At 31.4% G+C, this 12,705-nt stretch overlaps 1 protein-coding gene across 1 annotated transcript in view; it reads left to right on the top strand.

The window, feature by feature from the left end:
• The window catches only part of LOC127708407 (uncharacterized), a 199,676-nt gene that overhangs the window by 40,276 nt on the left and 146,695 nt on the right, over positions 1-12,705 (top strand). Inside the window, exons 31-40 of the mRNA XM_052213279.1 lie at positions 337-525; positions 1,778-1,909; positions 4,093-4,281; positions 5,883-6,017; positions 7,274-7,471; positions 8,469-8,588; positions 8,871-9,086; positions 10,842-10,973; positions 11,623-11,940; positions 12,483-12,671. Coding sequence (XP_052069239.1) covers positions 337-525; positions 1,778-1,909; positions 4,093-4,281; positions 5,883-6,017; positions 7,274-7,471; positions 8,469-8,588; positions 8,871-9,086; positions 10,842-10,973; positions 11,623-11,940; positions 12,483-12,671 — 1,818 coding nt within the window. The remainder of the gene's footprint in view (positions 1-336; positions 526-1,777; positions 1,910-4,092; positions 4,282-5,882; positions 6,018-7,273; positions 7,472-8,468; positions 8,589-8,870; positions 9,087-10,841; positions 10,974-11,622; positions 11,941-12,482; positions 12,672-12,705) is intronic.

Genomic DNA, 12,705 nt, shown 5'->3' with positions numbered 1-12,705 from the left:
AGGTACCTGGTTAGTATGGAATTGATACATGGTCGATAACCCTAGATCTACAAGGTACCATGTTTATGTGCATTTTACTTGCAACCAGTGATACACAACTGGTAGCAAATAACCCTCAAAAACATATACCTGTACAAAAACCATATATTATGTCCTTAATTTCAGTTAAGAAATTGTTTGATATGTTAATTGCCTGTGTAAAGTTTGTCAAGGTTAGTGTTTTAGTTTAAGAATATATTTCATAAAACTTTCATATTTCAGTGCATATTAAAAATTGTTATTTCACACACAAGGAGTTTTATTGTTCTATTTCAAACTTTATACTTGTCTTCACAGCTGACAGTTCAAGCTTATGACCTTGGTGACCCCACCCGAGACAGTTCTAATACTGCTACTGTTACCGTGAGTGTCATCAGGAACCAACCTCCTGTTATACAATCACAGAATCTGAGTCCAATAAGTGAAACAACCCCAGTGTCTACCAATCCACTCTTCACAGTACAAGCCAATGACCCAGATACCAGGGTAAGTCTTTGACATATCATGTTTAGGACAACCCAACTTACTGTAGATTCCTTTTTTTTTTGTGGGAAGCAATTTTCTTGGATTGAAGACACTTTATATTTAATTGATGCTTGATTTCTTGGTTTTGCCAAAGTGTGCATATAATCCCTATGAGAAATTTATACTTTGTTGAACATTTAAATTTGTTGTTCGTCTATCCCCGTGAAATCCAGGAAAATTGGTACCCAATGAAAAATAATGAATCCACAGTATTGTAGAATACTAAACAAAACTCATTAAGTACAAGAGTAAGGTTTACTTCAAATACACTGAAACTTGCCTCATTCAATTCACAAGCTTAACACTGATCTAATAGACTATCTTCATATGACCGACTTTTGACTCCGGATTATATAATTTGTCGACTGGTTACCTTGGACATCATGGTACTCGGTCAAGTAAGAGCAACCAAAATAAGTAAAATCAAACATATAATCGGTGTAATTTGAGGGGAAAGTTTACTGTTTTCCGATGATTTTGTAGTGAAAAAAAAATATTAACCAGGTAATTTTCCCCAAAAATTGTACCGAGTACCATGATGTCCAAGGTACATGTAACCAGTCGACAAATTATATAATCTGGAGTCAAAAGTCGGTAATATGAAAATAGTCTATTATTGCGATGGAAATACAACCTTTCCTCAGAATCAGTTGGTGTTTACCTGGCCATTTAATTTATGGCAAAATAAACTTTCCAATTAAATAAATACAGTAGCTATTGTACTCTGTGGAGTTCATTCAATTGGAATTTTAAATTTCTCTTTGAGAAACCAATAAAACCAAAATATGTCCTCCATCCGTAAAGGCAAGACATTCAGATGATTTATCATATTTTACAGATTAAAAGGGTTTTTATAAATGAAAATGGATTGCAAAGACAACCACAATATAAACTGACATAATCAATAGGTTTACCTTACCATAGCTCAACATCAAACAGGATACCAGAAGTCTTAGTATACAAATAAAGCTCAAATTTATTTGTATACCTATTAAAGATACAATAGCTGGCTGATTGTAGAAAGAAAAAAGTCTATAATTGTCCAGGATTTATTCAAACATTGTTAATTTAAAAGTCTCCTCTAGTTGTCTATAACCAAATGTAAGCATTTTAAATGTCATCCAAATTTGGTACAGATAAATTAGTAAGATAGAACAGAAATATTTTCACAAAACTCTGGAAAAATCAATGTATTCTTATTTATTTTTTACAGACTGAATTTAATATGATAACGTACAGTATCTACGGACCAACAGAGGCCTTTACTTACTTTAATATTGATTCAGCATCTGGTGCTGTCACATTGAGACAGGTTTTGACTGGGACAACACAGACTACTTTCCAGGTATGTTGGTTTCCAAGAGTCAACATGATACCAATATAATTTGTTTACCAATAATACATAGTCCTTTAATATGTTTGTTGGCGTTTGTTTTTGTAGCAGTTCAGTGTTTCTGTTGTTCCGTTTTGTTTCCTCTTATAGTTGATGTGTTTCCCTCAGTTTTGGTTTGTGACCTGGATTTGTTTCAGTTAAATCGATTGATGACTAATGAACAGCGGTATACTACTATTGCCTTTATTTATATGATTTCAAAGTATTTTTTATATATTTATTGCGCTAATATCAGTAAATATTGCACTGTGTAGAATACTTAAGAAATAATTCATGGAAGCCATAGATTTGTTGGACATTTACACATGGCCTGGGCCGTGATATTCGAATTTTATCCTGAGCGTTAGCGAGGGATAAAATTAACGAATATCACGGCCCAGGCCATGTGTAAATGTCCAACAAATCTATGGCTTCCATGAATTATTTCGATTCTAATAGGACAAATACGGTAATTTAAAAACTGAAGCGAACGTAAGATTGCCGTGTGTATGGCTGTTCTATTTTACCCCCTGTAAGATAAAAGCTACAAATTTCATATAAATCTAAGTCTTACATGAATTATTTCTCAAATAAGCAGTAGAAAAAATGTTTTCAATTCTCATAATTCTTAACCCAAACATTTATTTTTCGTTGGCTACTATTTACTGTCAAATCCAGAGTTGACATGTCGTAACTAAGGAATGAGCCGCCATGTTGACTTGCTGAAATCCACAAATGTGCGAATAATGCAATGGAATAGAAAATGAAACAACACCTACCTCAAAACTCCATTTTAATGCAATATTACCCGAACTTAGGGAGTATACGTAATGGAAAACATTCAGCTTTAGAGTTTTCATTCGTATGACGTCATGTTATGACATGACGTTAATGCACCAAGATCATTCATGAAATTTGGCGGAATTTTATTTTATTTTGATTTTATACATTTTTTAAGCTCCTGTGCATTAATTATTTTTGTTATGCAATATAATAGGAATAACGGTTGTGTAGTTTCTTTTTCAATTTCAATTTCGACACAACGAAATCGACATGGTGTTTGTACATAGGTGACGATACATGTGGATTTACGTGGGAGGTAAATAGTAACAGCCACCAATATGCACATCTCTGAGTCTGCGCTAAGTATAGATATATCGAGAATTTTATCACGGTGTTGTTTACAAAGCGAAAGAAGCACGTCATATTAGAATATATTGCACAAACTGGTGTGTGCCATTATTATTATGACATTTACCATTCTTTGTGCCAAAATTTATTGTAAGACAAAACTTTTTAAATTACATCTCAAAATTTAGTTATACTTATAGTAATGTCATTTTCAAGCAATATTACACTAATGCAATACAGGGGAACATTACACAATAGGTCCATTTTGAAAGTTTTACTATAAATATAACATTACTATACAATAAAAACATACAGTCAAACTTAACTATAAAGGTCACTCTCAGGACCAGAGAAAAATAACCTTACAAGAGAGGTAACTTTTGAATTGAGATCCAAAATGCATAGATATTACTAGAGTGGAAAACCAAGAAGGTGACCTACCCAGTCAAGTTTTGATGCCCCCCCCCCCCCATAGGCGATGGGGGCATTAAGTGTTACCCATGACCGTCCTTCTATCTTTCAGTCCTTCCGTCCAATTTTCGTTTCCACACTCTAACTTAAGTTTGCCTCATGCAAATTTAATGAAACTCATACACAATGCTGAAAACCACAACACCCAGATAGAGTTCGAATTTGGGCAGTAATTCATTTACTGTTCTAGAGTTATACCCTTTTTAACTTGGAAAATTGCATAGCTTGATCAGGGGCATTTGTGTTCTCAGACACATTCTTCTTATATCTTTTTAGAGCAGAGGTGATCTTTTTAGCAGGCTTGACTCTACATGCATTTAATTGTAACCAATCTAGGAGTATAATCATTGTCTTTCATATCTTAACTGTAAATTTAGAAATTTACTTCCAGAAAAGTGTATTAAGATAATTGAAAAAGTGTTATTTTAAAAGAACGAGACCTATTTACAAAATATTTTTTAATGAAATCCTTTTCTTGCATTTAATCTTTGAAAATTGATTTTCTTTCGTATCTTGCTGACATCTTAGAATTAACTAATTTCACTTTATTGCAGATATTTGTACGAGCCACTGATAATGGTTTCCCTGCTTTATCTGACACTGAAGTGTTTACTTTGACGGTCCAAAAGAACCTCAATCCACCACAGTTTGCTCCATTGACATATACAGCAGAAATACGGGAAGACCATCAAGTGGGAACAGGAATAGGAGTAACTATGATTGCAACAGATGCTGATAATTCTGTAAGATTTAAATCATTATATTTTTATATGTTCTAATGGTACATGTACATTGAACTATCATGACTATACAATTGTGTTAATGTGTTGTATGTTTGCTTTTTATTTTTTTATTTATTTTTTTTTCTCTTATTATTATTTTTTTACTTGTATTGTATATGAGGGCCTTAGGGAAGATTAGTAATAGTAACTAACTGTGTTTACCCTCTTTGAATAAAGAATTTATTATTATTATTATTATTATTATTATTAAACCCATCGGGTTCCATATGGGACCTTTTATCCGATGATCTTCTTTGGATTTCACCAAAAAGTCTTACAAGCGAAATTACTCGTAAGTCTCATAAGTCATGAATATTTCAGTATAATTTATGATCAGTTTTTGTCGTAAGATTTTTTGTGAAAAGAGCTCCTGGCTCTTAGTCTTGTAACTTGTTTTAGTCCTACAATAAAGATGAAATATTTTGCCATTGGACATGAAGCATTCAATCAATTAAATCATATGTACTCTGATGTCAGAATCAGACATAGAAAATATTTTTATGAACCTGTTTTAGAAAGGTTGTTTTAGGAATGAAAGGGGATAACTTTACAAGAAACAGCAAAGTTGATATAGGTTATATTATTTTAAAGTAATGTATTGATTTCTAAACTTGGCTAGCTCACTCACACTCTCAAAAAGGTCCAAAGGATAGTTAAGTTCATGAGTTAAGGTGGTACCCAACATCTTGACTAGAATTAATTTGTCTCATTTAATTTTCATAAAATTTTGACAAAATATTTACTTTGACTCTTGAAAAAAATATAAAAATTTCAAAAATTAAACTTGAACCAATCACTTTCTCGGAAAAATTTCATTGGATATATAGCAGTTTGACAAACACTAATTCTAATCATTGAGAAGCTTAATATTTCCTTAACAATTCCAAGTTAATAAAACGTTTAGCTGATTTTACAGAGTTATCTCCCTGTAGTGTTAGGTACCACCTTAATGCCAGATTTAAACATCAATAAATTGTATGTAAATAATTATAAAAAAGAAGATGTGGTATGATTGCCAATGAGACAACTCTCCACAAGAGACCAAATGAAACAGAAATTAACAACTATAGGTCGCCGTACGGCCTTCAACAATGAGCAAACTGTCAGCTATAACCTTGTTATTACTAATAGTTTAAAATAAATACAAAAAATGTTCTAAAAGATTAATTTTCTTATTACTTATTAAATATAATCCATATTTACTAAATCATTATGTCTTTGTAAGAATCCATACTCATAGCATTTCATCAGATTTAATTTTCTTAGATAACTCTTCGTGAAATAAAAAGTAATGTTACAAAAATGTAATTAGGGCTGGAGCATTCAAAATAACTGGAAAATGTGTTACGATATGAATGTAAAACTTTATACATATGGGAAACTATCTTGTCTTGTATCTAAATAACTGCTTTTAACTGATAAATTTTGTATTAAGTCTCTGATTTTTTTTCAAATGCTACATAATATATGTATGTCAGAAGAAAAGTGTGATAGAGTGGGAATTATTTAAAAATCAAGCATAAAACATTCATATAAAGAGAGATTGATTATTTTTTCTTCAGCCTCCATATAATACTGTCACATATGCTGCCACAGGAGATAGTCGAGCTATGTCATACTTCACAGTGAATAGCCAGACAGGGGTGGTATCAGTCAGTAAGCCATTGCATGAAGACACTAATAGTGCTGATTACACTGTAAGTATATTTAAAGGGGCACTAGCTGTCAAATTCATGTTCACTGATTTGACTCAAATTCTCATATTTGATTCATAACAATGTAAAACATTTATCCAAACTATTAAAAGTCTAAAATAAACAATTTACAGGGCATGGGCTCGATAATATGTAGCTTCGTTTTGTGTGTATTTATGTCAACATGCACGATTCATGCGTTATCCATCTCTAGCTAAGATGTTAAATTGAAGTTCACGTGAATATGGACTCAATGAGGTCGAATTATTCACTTGCAAGTGAATAATTCATCATCAATATTTCTTAGCTTATTTTGACAAAATAGAACCATACTGGCCACTAAAAGCAAATTATTATTTCACTATTTCACTTTCATTAATGATTGAACCAAAAAAATCAGATTTTAGATTTTTTATGCATCTCGTAGCTAGTGCCCCTTTAAGAAGATAGTTATTTAAATGATAAGTTAGAGGGTTTAAAATTACATATATGGATTTTAAGGATTATTTGCCCCCCGCAGTTTTACCATTGTTCATCCGTTCGTATGTCCCAAAATTGGTTTTCTAACTTTAGTTTCTCTTTACCAAATGTTATGAAACTTATACACAATGCTTATTATTACCAAAACACAGATCAAGTTTAATTGGGTGGTGTCACTCACACTGGTCAGAGTTATGTCCCTTTATAAGGGGAAAAATTGGTGAATCACACTCTAACTTTACATTGCCTTAACCAAATGTTCTCAAACTTATACACAATGTTTATAACCACCAACACTTTCACCGTTCTCGAGAAAATTTGAAAAAAAATTCAACAGATTGTAGAAAACATAGAAAAAAATGACGACAAAAAATAAAGACATTTGTCATGAAGATTTATGACAATTTTAATTTTCCTGTGTAGGTAATAAAACTTGTCGATTATAAGACCGAACTTCAAGGTTTCAAATGCCAAGAACACTATTTAAAAAGAAAAACACTTTTGAAGATTACATACTGTGGAATCATTTATTTTTCGTGAATATCAATTATAGTGAATTTAGGAAAAGTATTACTGTAGATATTTGATTTCATGATTTTGCCAAAGTCTGCAAAATTTGTACGTCATTGATCATTGAAATTTTGTTATTTCTGTATCCACTAAATTCATGAAAATGTGTATCCCAAGAAAAATATTAAGAATCCACAATGGTGCACATATGGTACATTATAATTGTTGGAATGTAGCTGAATAATTTTTTTTAAAATTTTTTCTCTTAGTTAACAGTTAGAGCTACAGACGGAGGGTCACCACCAAATCAGTTACAATCAGCACAGGTTGCTACGGTTACCATCAAAGTAAACAGAAACAACAATCCTCCAGTTTTCCAGAATTTGCCTGCCACTATTTCTGTGCCTCGTAACTCTGGAAGTAATTATTTGGTCAGAGATGTGAATGCTATAGATGCTGACAGCACAGTAAGTGTCAAAAGTCATATGTGAGGGTCTGGATGGGGTTCCTTCATTTCTTAATTGGTTAGGTTTTAGGCCATTTATCTCTATTCTTTATTTTTTTACGCCATTATTCTGTATTCTTTATATTTTAGCAGCCCATTTTTCTCCATTTTTTTGTTGGGTAAAGATTACATGAAATGTAATCAAAACCCTATGGTACTGACTTGATATCTATATTTTCCAAGGTTTACCACGACTTTTGATATACACAAAATATAGTGCATTGATCAGAACCTTCTATACATCCTATCCATGAACATTTCCAGAAATTTATCAATGGAATATATGATCAGATATTCATGTTACAAAATGATGTTATACTTGGCACGAAAATTACATAACTTGTGCAAGGTGCAGGAATCTAATGATCTGTTCTAAAAATATCAATGATGTCAGTTTTAAAGTAATCTTTAAAATTGGAGTTATCTTCCTTTGTCCATAACTACAACCAATGCTTTATACAATGCAATGTTTAATTTTACTTCCCATTGATAAATTAAAGCAATCTTTACCCTTCAGTGCTTACAAGCACTTTGATTTTTTTTCGTGTTCCTAATTTTCTCTATTCTTTATTTTTTCTGCATGTTTTGCCCATTATTCTCTATTCTGTAAACCCCATGTAGATCCTCTAAATTTTAAGTCTATTCATAAACCATTTCAAACAATGGTGCTACTTTTTTTTCTATATTGTAGACCTATTTAGGATACTTGAGTTTTGTGGAAAGGATACACACACCTAAATATTAAAGGCAGAAATTTCATTAATAATAAAAACAAAAGTAGGGAACTATTCGTTGATTTTTTATAAATTTTATAGTAATTACAACATATATTATAAAAGCTGTCACCATGACTGTAGGAACGTCTTTTTGTATGGTTTAATAAACTTTTTTTTCATATGTGATAGTAATTTCTCGATAGTTAAAGCATTGACTGTAATATGATTTTATGTTATTTGTAGTCTCCATTCAATCAAATTGAGTATGCAATTGTTGGAGGTGATACAGCGAATGAATTCCAGATAAACCCTAGCAATGGAGAAATAAGACTGCTCGGAAGTATGACAAAAGCTAAGTATGATGTACGTATATATTATTTATTAGTTGTAATTGTGAGTTGAATTATCAAATATCTTCAAATACATAAATTTTGAACATGTCTAAATGACAGCCACAGGGGAATTGGTGTTAAAGGTCTTTTATAATTTTTTAAAGACTCTGTTAAATCTATTGACTTGTTGTCTTGTGATGGTCAGATTTTGAGCTCAAAAGATTTTAAAAAAACTTGTCCATTGTTGCACACAGTTTGTTGACCTTTCAATGAATCAATCTAAAGCAATTTTATTACTGACTTTCTTTTCTAGTTGACAATCATGGCCACAGATGCTGTTGGTACTTCTGGTGTCCCTAGGAAATCTATTTATGCCATTCTGACATTGAATGTCGACAGTAACCTCAACAACCCTTCTTTGACATCACCAGGAGCTGGAACTAATTACAGGACAACTGTGGAAATTAATGAAGATATTGATTTTAACTATGTAGTGTTTGATGCAGAGGCTAATGATGCAGATCAAACTGTAAGTATCATGGGTTATAGAACTTTGTTTGTCATTTATTTTGTAAGTTTGTGCTTTCCTTTTATGCTAAAGTCGACTGGATTTGAAAGTAAACCAAGTAAGGGAATTGTAAATGATACTTTTTGATTGTAAATACATGTCATAATATTTTGAAATGAATTTTACGAAAAAAGTAAAATTTCAATGAATTTAAATACAGTATAAGAAAAATTCTTCGAAAGCATATGCTCTATTTGAGGGTATTAATCCAAGGAAAAGTCTTTCGTCTTAATAATATTATTTGTTGCTTATAAAATAAAAATTACTTTTTAAAAATAGACTTGAAAATTCAAAATAGAACATCATATTTATTTGATGCAGAATTAAAACCAAGTGCTCTTGTGTATATTTTTCTTTTTCCATTTAATGAACACGGGAAGAAAGTATAAATAAGTTCTTTGATAACTCAGTCTATTTTTGACTGATTTCCCTGTTTTTCATCATGATCATACCAGTCCATTTTGTTATATAGATACAATGGATAAGCGTGGATTCTTGAAAAAGATACCATGAGCCCGGAGGGCGATTGGTTTGTTTTTCATGAATCCAAGCGTTTCCATTGTATCTATAACTTAAACTATTGTGTTAATTTCTTTTCAAAATTAAAGCCTTTTCTTAATTAGAAGGTATTGTAAGTGAGTTTAAATAACCATGTTATCGTGTCCAACGATGCATTGATAATTCTCAGATCACAATTAATTGGTTAACAAAATACAAATATAACACTTCTACCTTTAAAGATCTTTATATTATCAGGCATCTGAAAATTATCTGTTTTTACAAAATACGACATATTCGAACTTTTTTCTAATAAAATTGAGAATGGAAATAGGGAACGTGTCAAAGAGACAACAACCCGATCAAAGAGCATATATAAAGTATATATAATAAGTATGTTACCGAAATTTCTAGCACTCTAGGCACATCACGATTTTCTAGCATAGGAATTTGCGAACAAAATTTGTAAAATTATGTAGTAAAACAGATGAAATCATACTATATTTATACAACAAAAATTGACAAATAGAATGTAATCATTTTTGTTTCAAACATGTGAATTAGCCAATAATAATCCAAAAAATAAACATGCTATTATTACAAAAATATCCACTATAACATGCAAAATTAGAAAAAAAACAGAATTGGGACAACAGAGATAATACAGGGATTCGAACCTAAACCGACAAATCCCTATCTTTTAACTCGTTGATTTTAAGCACGCTAACCTCGCGGCTACCAACTTATACTATACGACTGCCCATTGTGTATATATAAAGGTACAACCCCTGTGTGTCCGATGTTCATTTATATATATAAAATAGACATCTAAGTTGTAACCCATTGGTAGCCTAGAGGTTTCGTCGATGTGTTGATGTCAGTCATTCATAACAGATTTCAAGGAAGGGTTCGATTCCCAGTGAAGGCATATACAAATTACAAAAATTAAAGGTAAGTTTTTAAATTAATTCCATTAGTGAACAGAAATCAGCAAATTAGCCAATTCAAACTTAATGAAATTAGACACACAAAGGAAGCAATTGAATATAATTTGGTGAGTCCATTTTAGCGGCAGATTTAGGAAGCGTTGATTCTAGAAAAAGAATCCACGGTAAATGAATAGGCTGACGTCACCACAATGGTTTAAGAAAAAAATAAAGACTGCAATGGAAACTGATTATAATATATGTGTACTATGTCATCATTTTTTGCTTTCAGGATCCATACAATAAGCTGGTGTTCTCTCTGACTGGAGTAGGATCAGCAACAGATTTTTTTACTATTAACCAAGACACTGGCATCATTACATTGAAAAAGTCCTTACTACAAGAGAATGATCTGCAATATACTGTAAGAAATTCATTTAAAACTTTGATGAAACATATTTTAAGTAAAAAAGTTTAAATTTAAGTTTTCAAAGCTATTTCTTATAATTGCTATTAAACAGCATTATTTGACATTTTGTAAAGAAATTCCTTCAAGACTTATATGAAAAATATTTTATAAAGTAAAATGTTTAAATTCAAGTTTTCAAAGCGTTTTTTTTTCTATATTTGTTTTAAAAGAGTATTATTTCAAATTTTGTTAATTATCTCAAGGAAAGTTCTCCTAGTCAATAACTTTAGATAACAATTGTGAGTACTACCGTGAATTTCATTTATTTTTGTGGATTCCAATTTTAGCGGATTGAAGGGTGAAACAATTGTGAATATTTGAATTTGTGGTTTTGCAGAATACTGCATACATGTTGACAGAAAATGTGTACTTTATTACATTTAAATTTGTGGTGAACCTATACCCACAAAATACACAAAAATTGGAATCCCACAATCCTTAGTATATATGTACTGAAGTAAGTGTTGTATAATATCAGATACTTTTGAATTTTTAAAAAAGGAAATAACAATTGTACTTGCAAATAGTATATATGTACTGAAGTAAGTGTTACTATCAGATACTTTTGAATTTTTAGAAAAGGAAATTATAATTGTACTTGTAGACAACCCTGATTGTTGAAGATGGTGGCTCTCCTCCAAGAAAAGATTCTAATACTGGAACTGTTACAATCAATGTTATTAGGAACAATAATGCTCCACAATGGGAAAGTGCAACTTATAAACAGAACATTCCAGAAACATCGGGTATCAATGCCAATGTTATTCCCGTCCGTGCCGTTGATCCTGACCAAGTTTTCAATGTGGTGAAGTACGAGATTATTGGAGATGACAAGGCTCCTGCATACTTTAAGATAAATGAAAACACAGGATTGATCCAAGTTAGAGCTTCTCTTGCTGGTATTAATGATGAAATCTTTTACGTAAGTTTTTTTTTATTATTTTAGTACCAATGGAAACAATTATGGATTCATGCATAACACAGTTAATTTTCCATAAAAGGAATTTCTATTGTTTGGTAGCTTGACAGTGTCTAGCTATTGCTAGAGACACAAAGTGATCACTTCTATACTCCTTGTTTTACTTCAAACTTGATATTAATCTGTAACTCCTTGAAAATAGACTATTTTCATCATATTATTGACTTGATTCCAGAGTATATAATTTTTTGACAGGTTCCTTCTCTGTGGCAGGGCTTCCAAAACAGTCGAATTGACCGGACTTGACCTGTAAATTATATTTATGACTTGTTGTGCTGAACCTGATACGAACATATAACGTGGGTTTGCACAGAGGTGGTAGAACATGCTGGTACTTGGTCAATTAAGACCCACTAAAAGAAGTAAAAAGTTATAAATTGCTGTATGAATTGATACCTTTTTTTAGAATCATATTATTATATTATAAATACATTTATTTGTAAAATTTTGAACGACATAAATTTAAACAAACTATTTTTTTATAGGTGAGAGTCAGAGCATATGACAATGGATCTCCGCCAATGGGTAATACAACTGTTGTTTCTGTAACAGTAGAGAGAAATCTTCAAGCTCCTGTCCTCGGAGATCCTACTGTTATAAATGTCAGAATTCCAGAAACACAAGAACTTGGTTTAGCCATCACCAGAGTTAATGCAACTGATGCTGATTCTCAGGTGGGTAATTTGAGGATTTTAGGAAGTCAAGTTT

Source organism: Mytilus californianus, unplaced genomic scaffold (genome assembly GCF_021869535.1).
Source record: "Mytilus californianus isolate M0D057914Y unplaced genomic scaffold, xbMytCali1.0.p SCAF_7, whole genome shotgun sequence".
Lineage (NCBI taxonomy): Eukaryota > Metazoa > Mollusca > Bivalvia > Mytilida > Mytilidae > Mytilus > Mytilus californianus.
The sequence above is the reverse complement of the archived record's forward strand: the minus strand, read 5'-3'. Positions and strand labels throughout refer to the sequence as shown.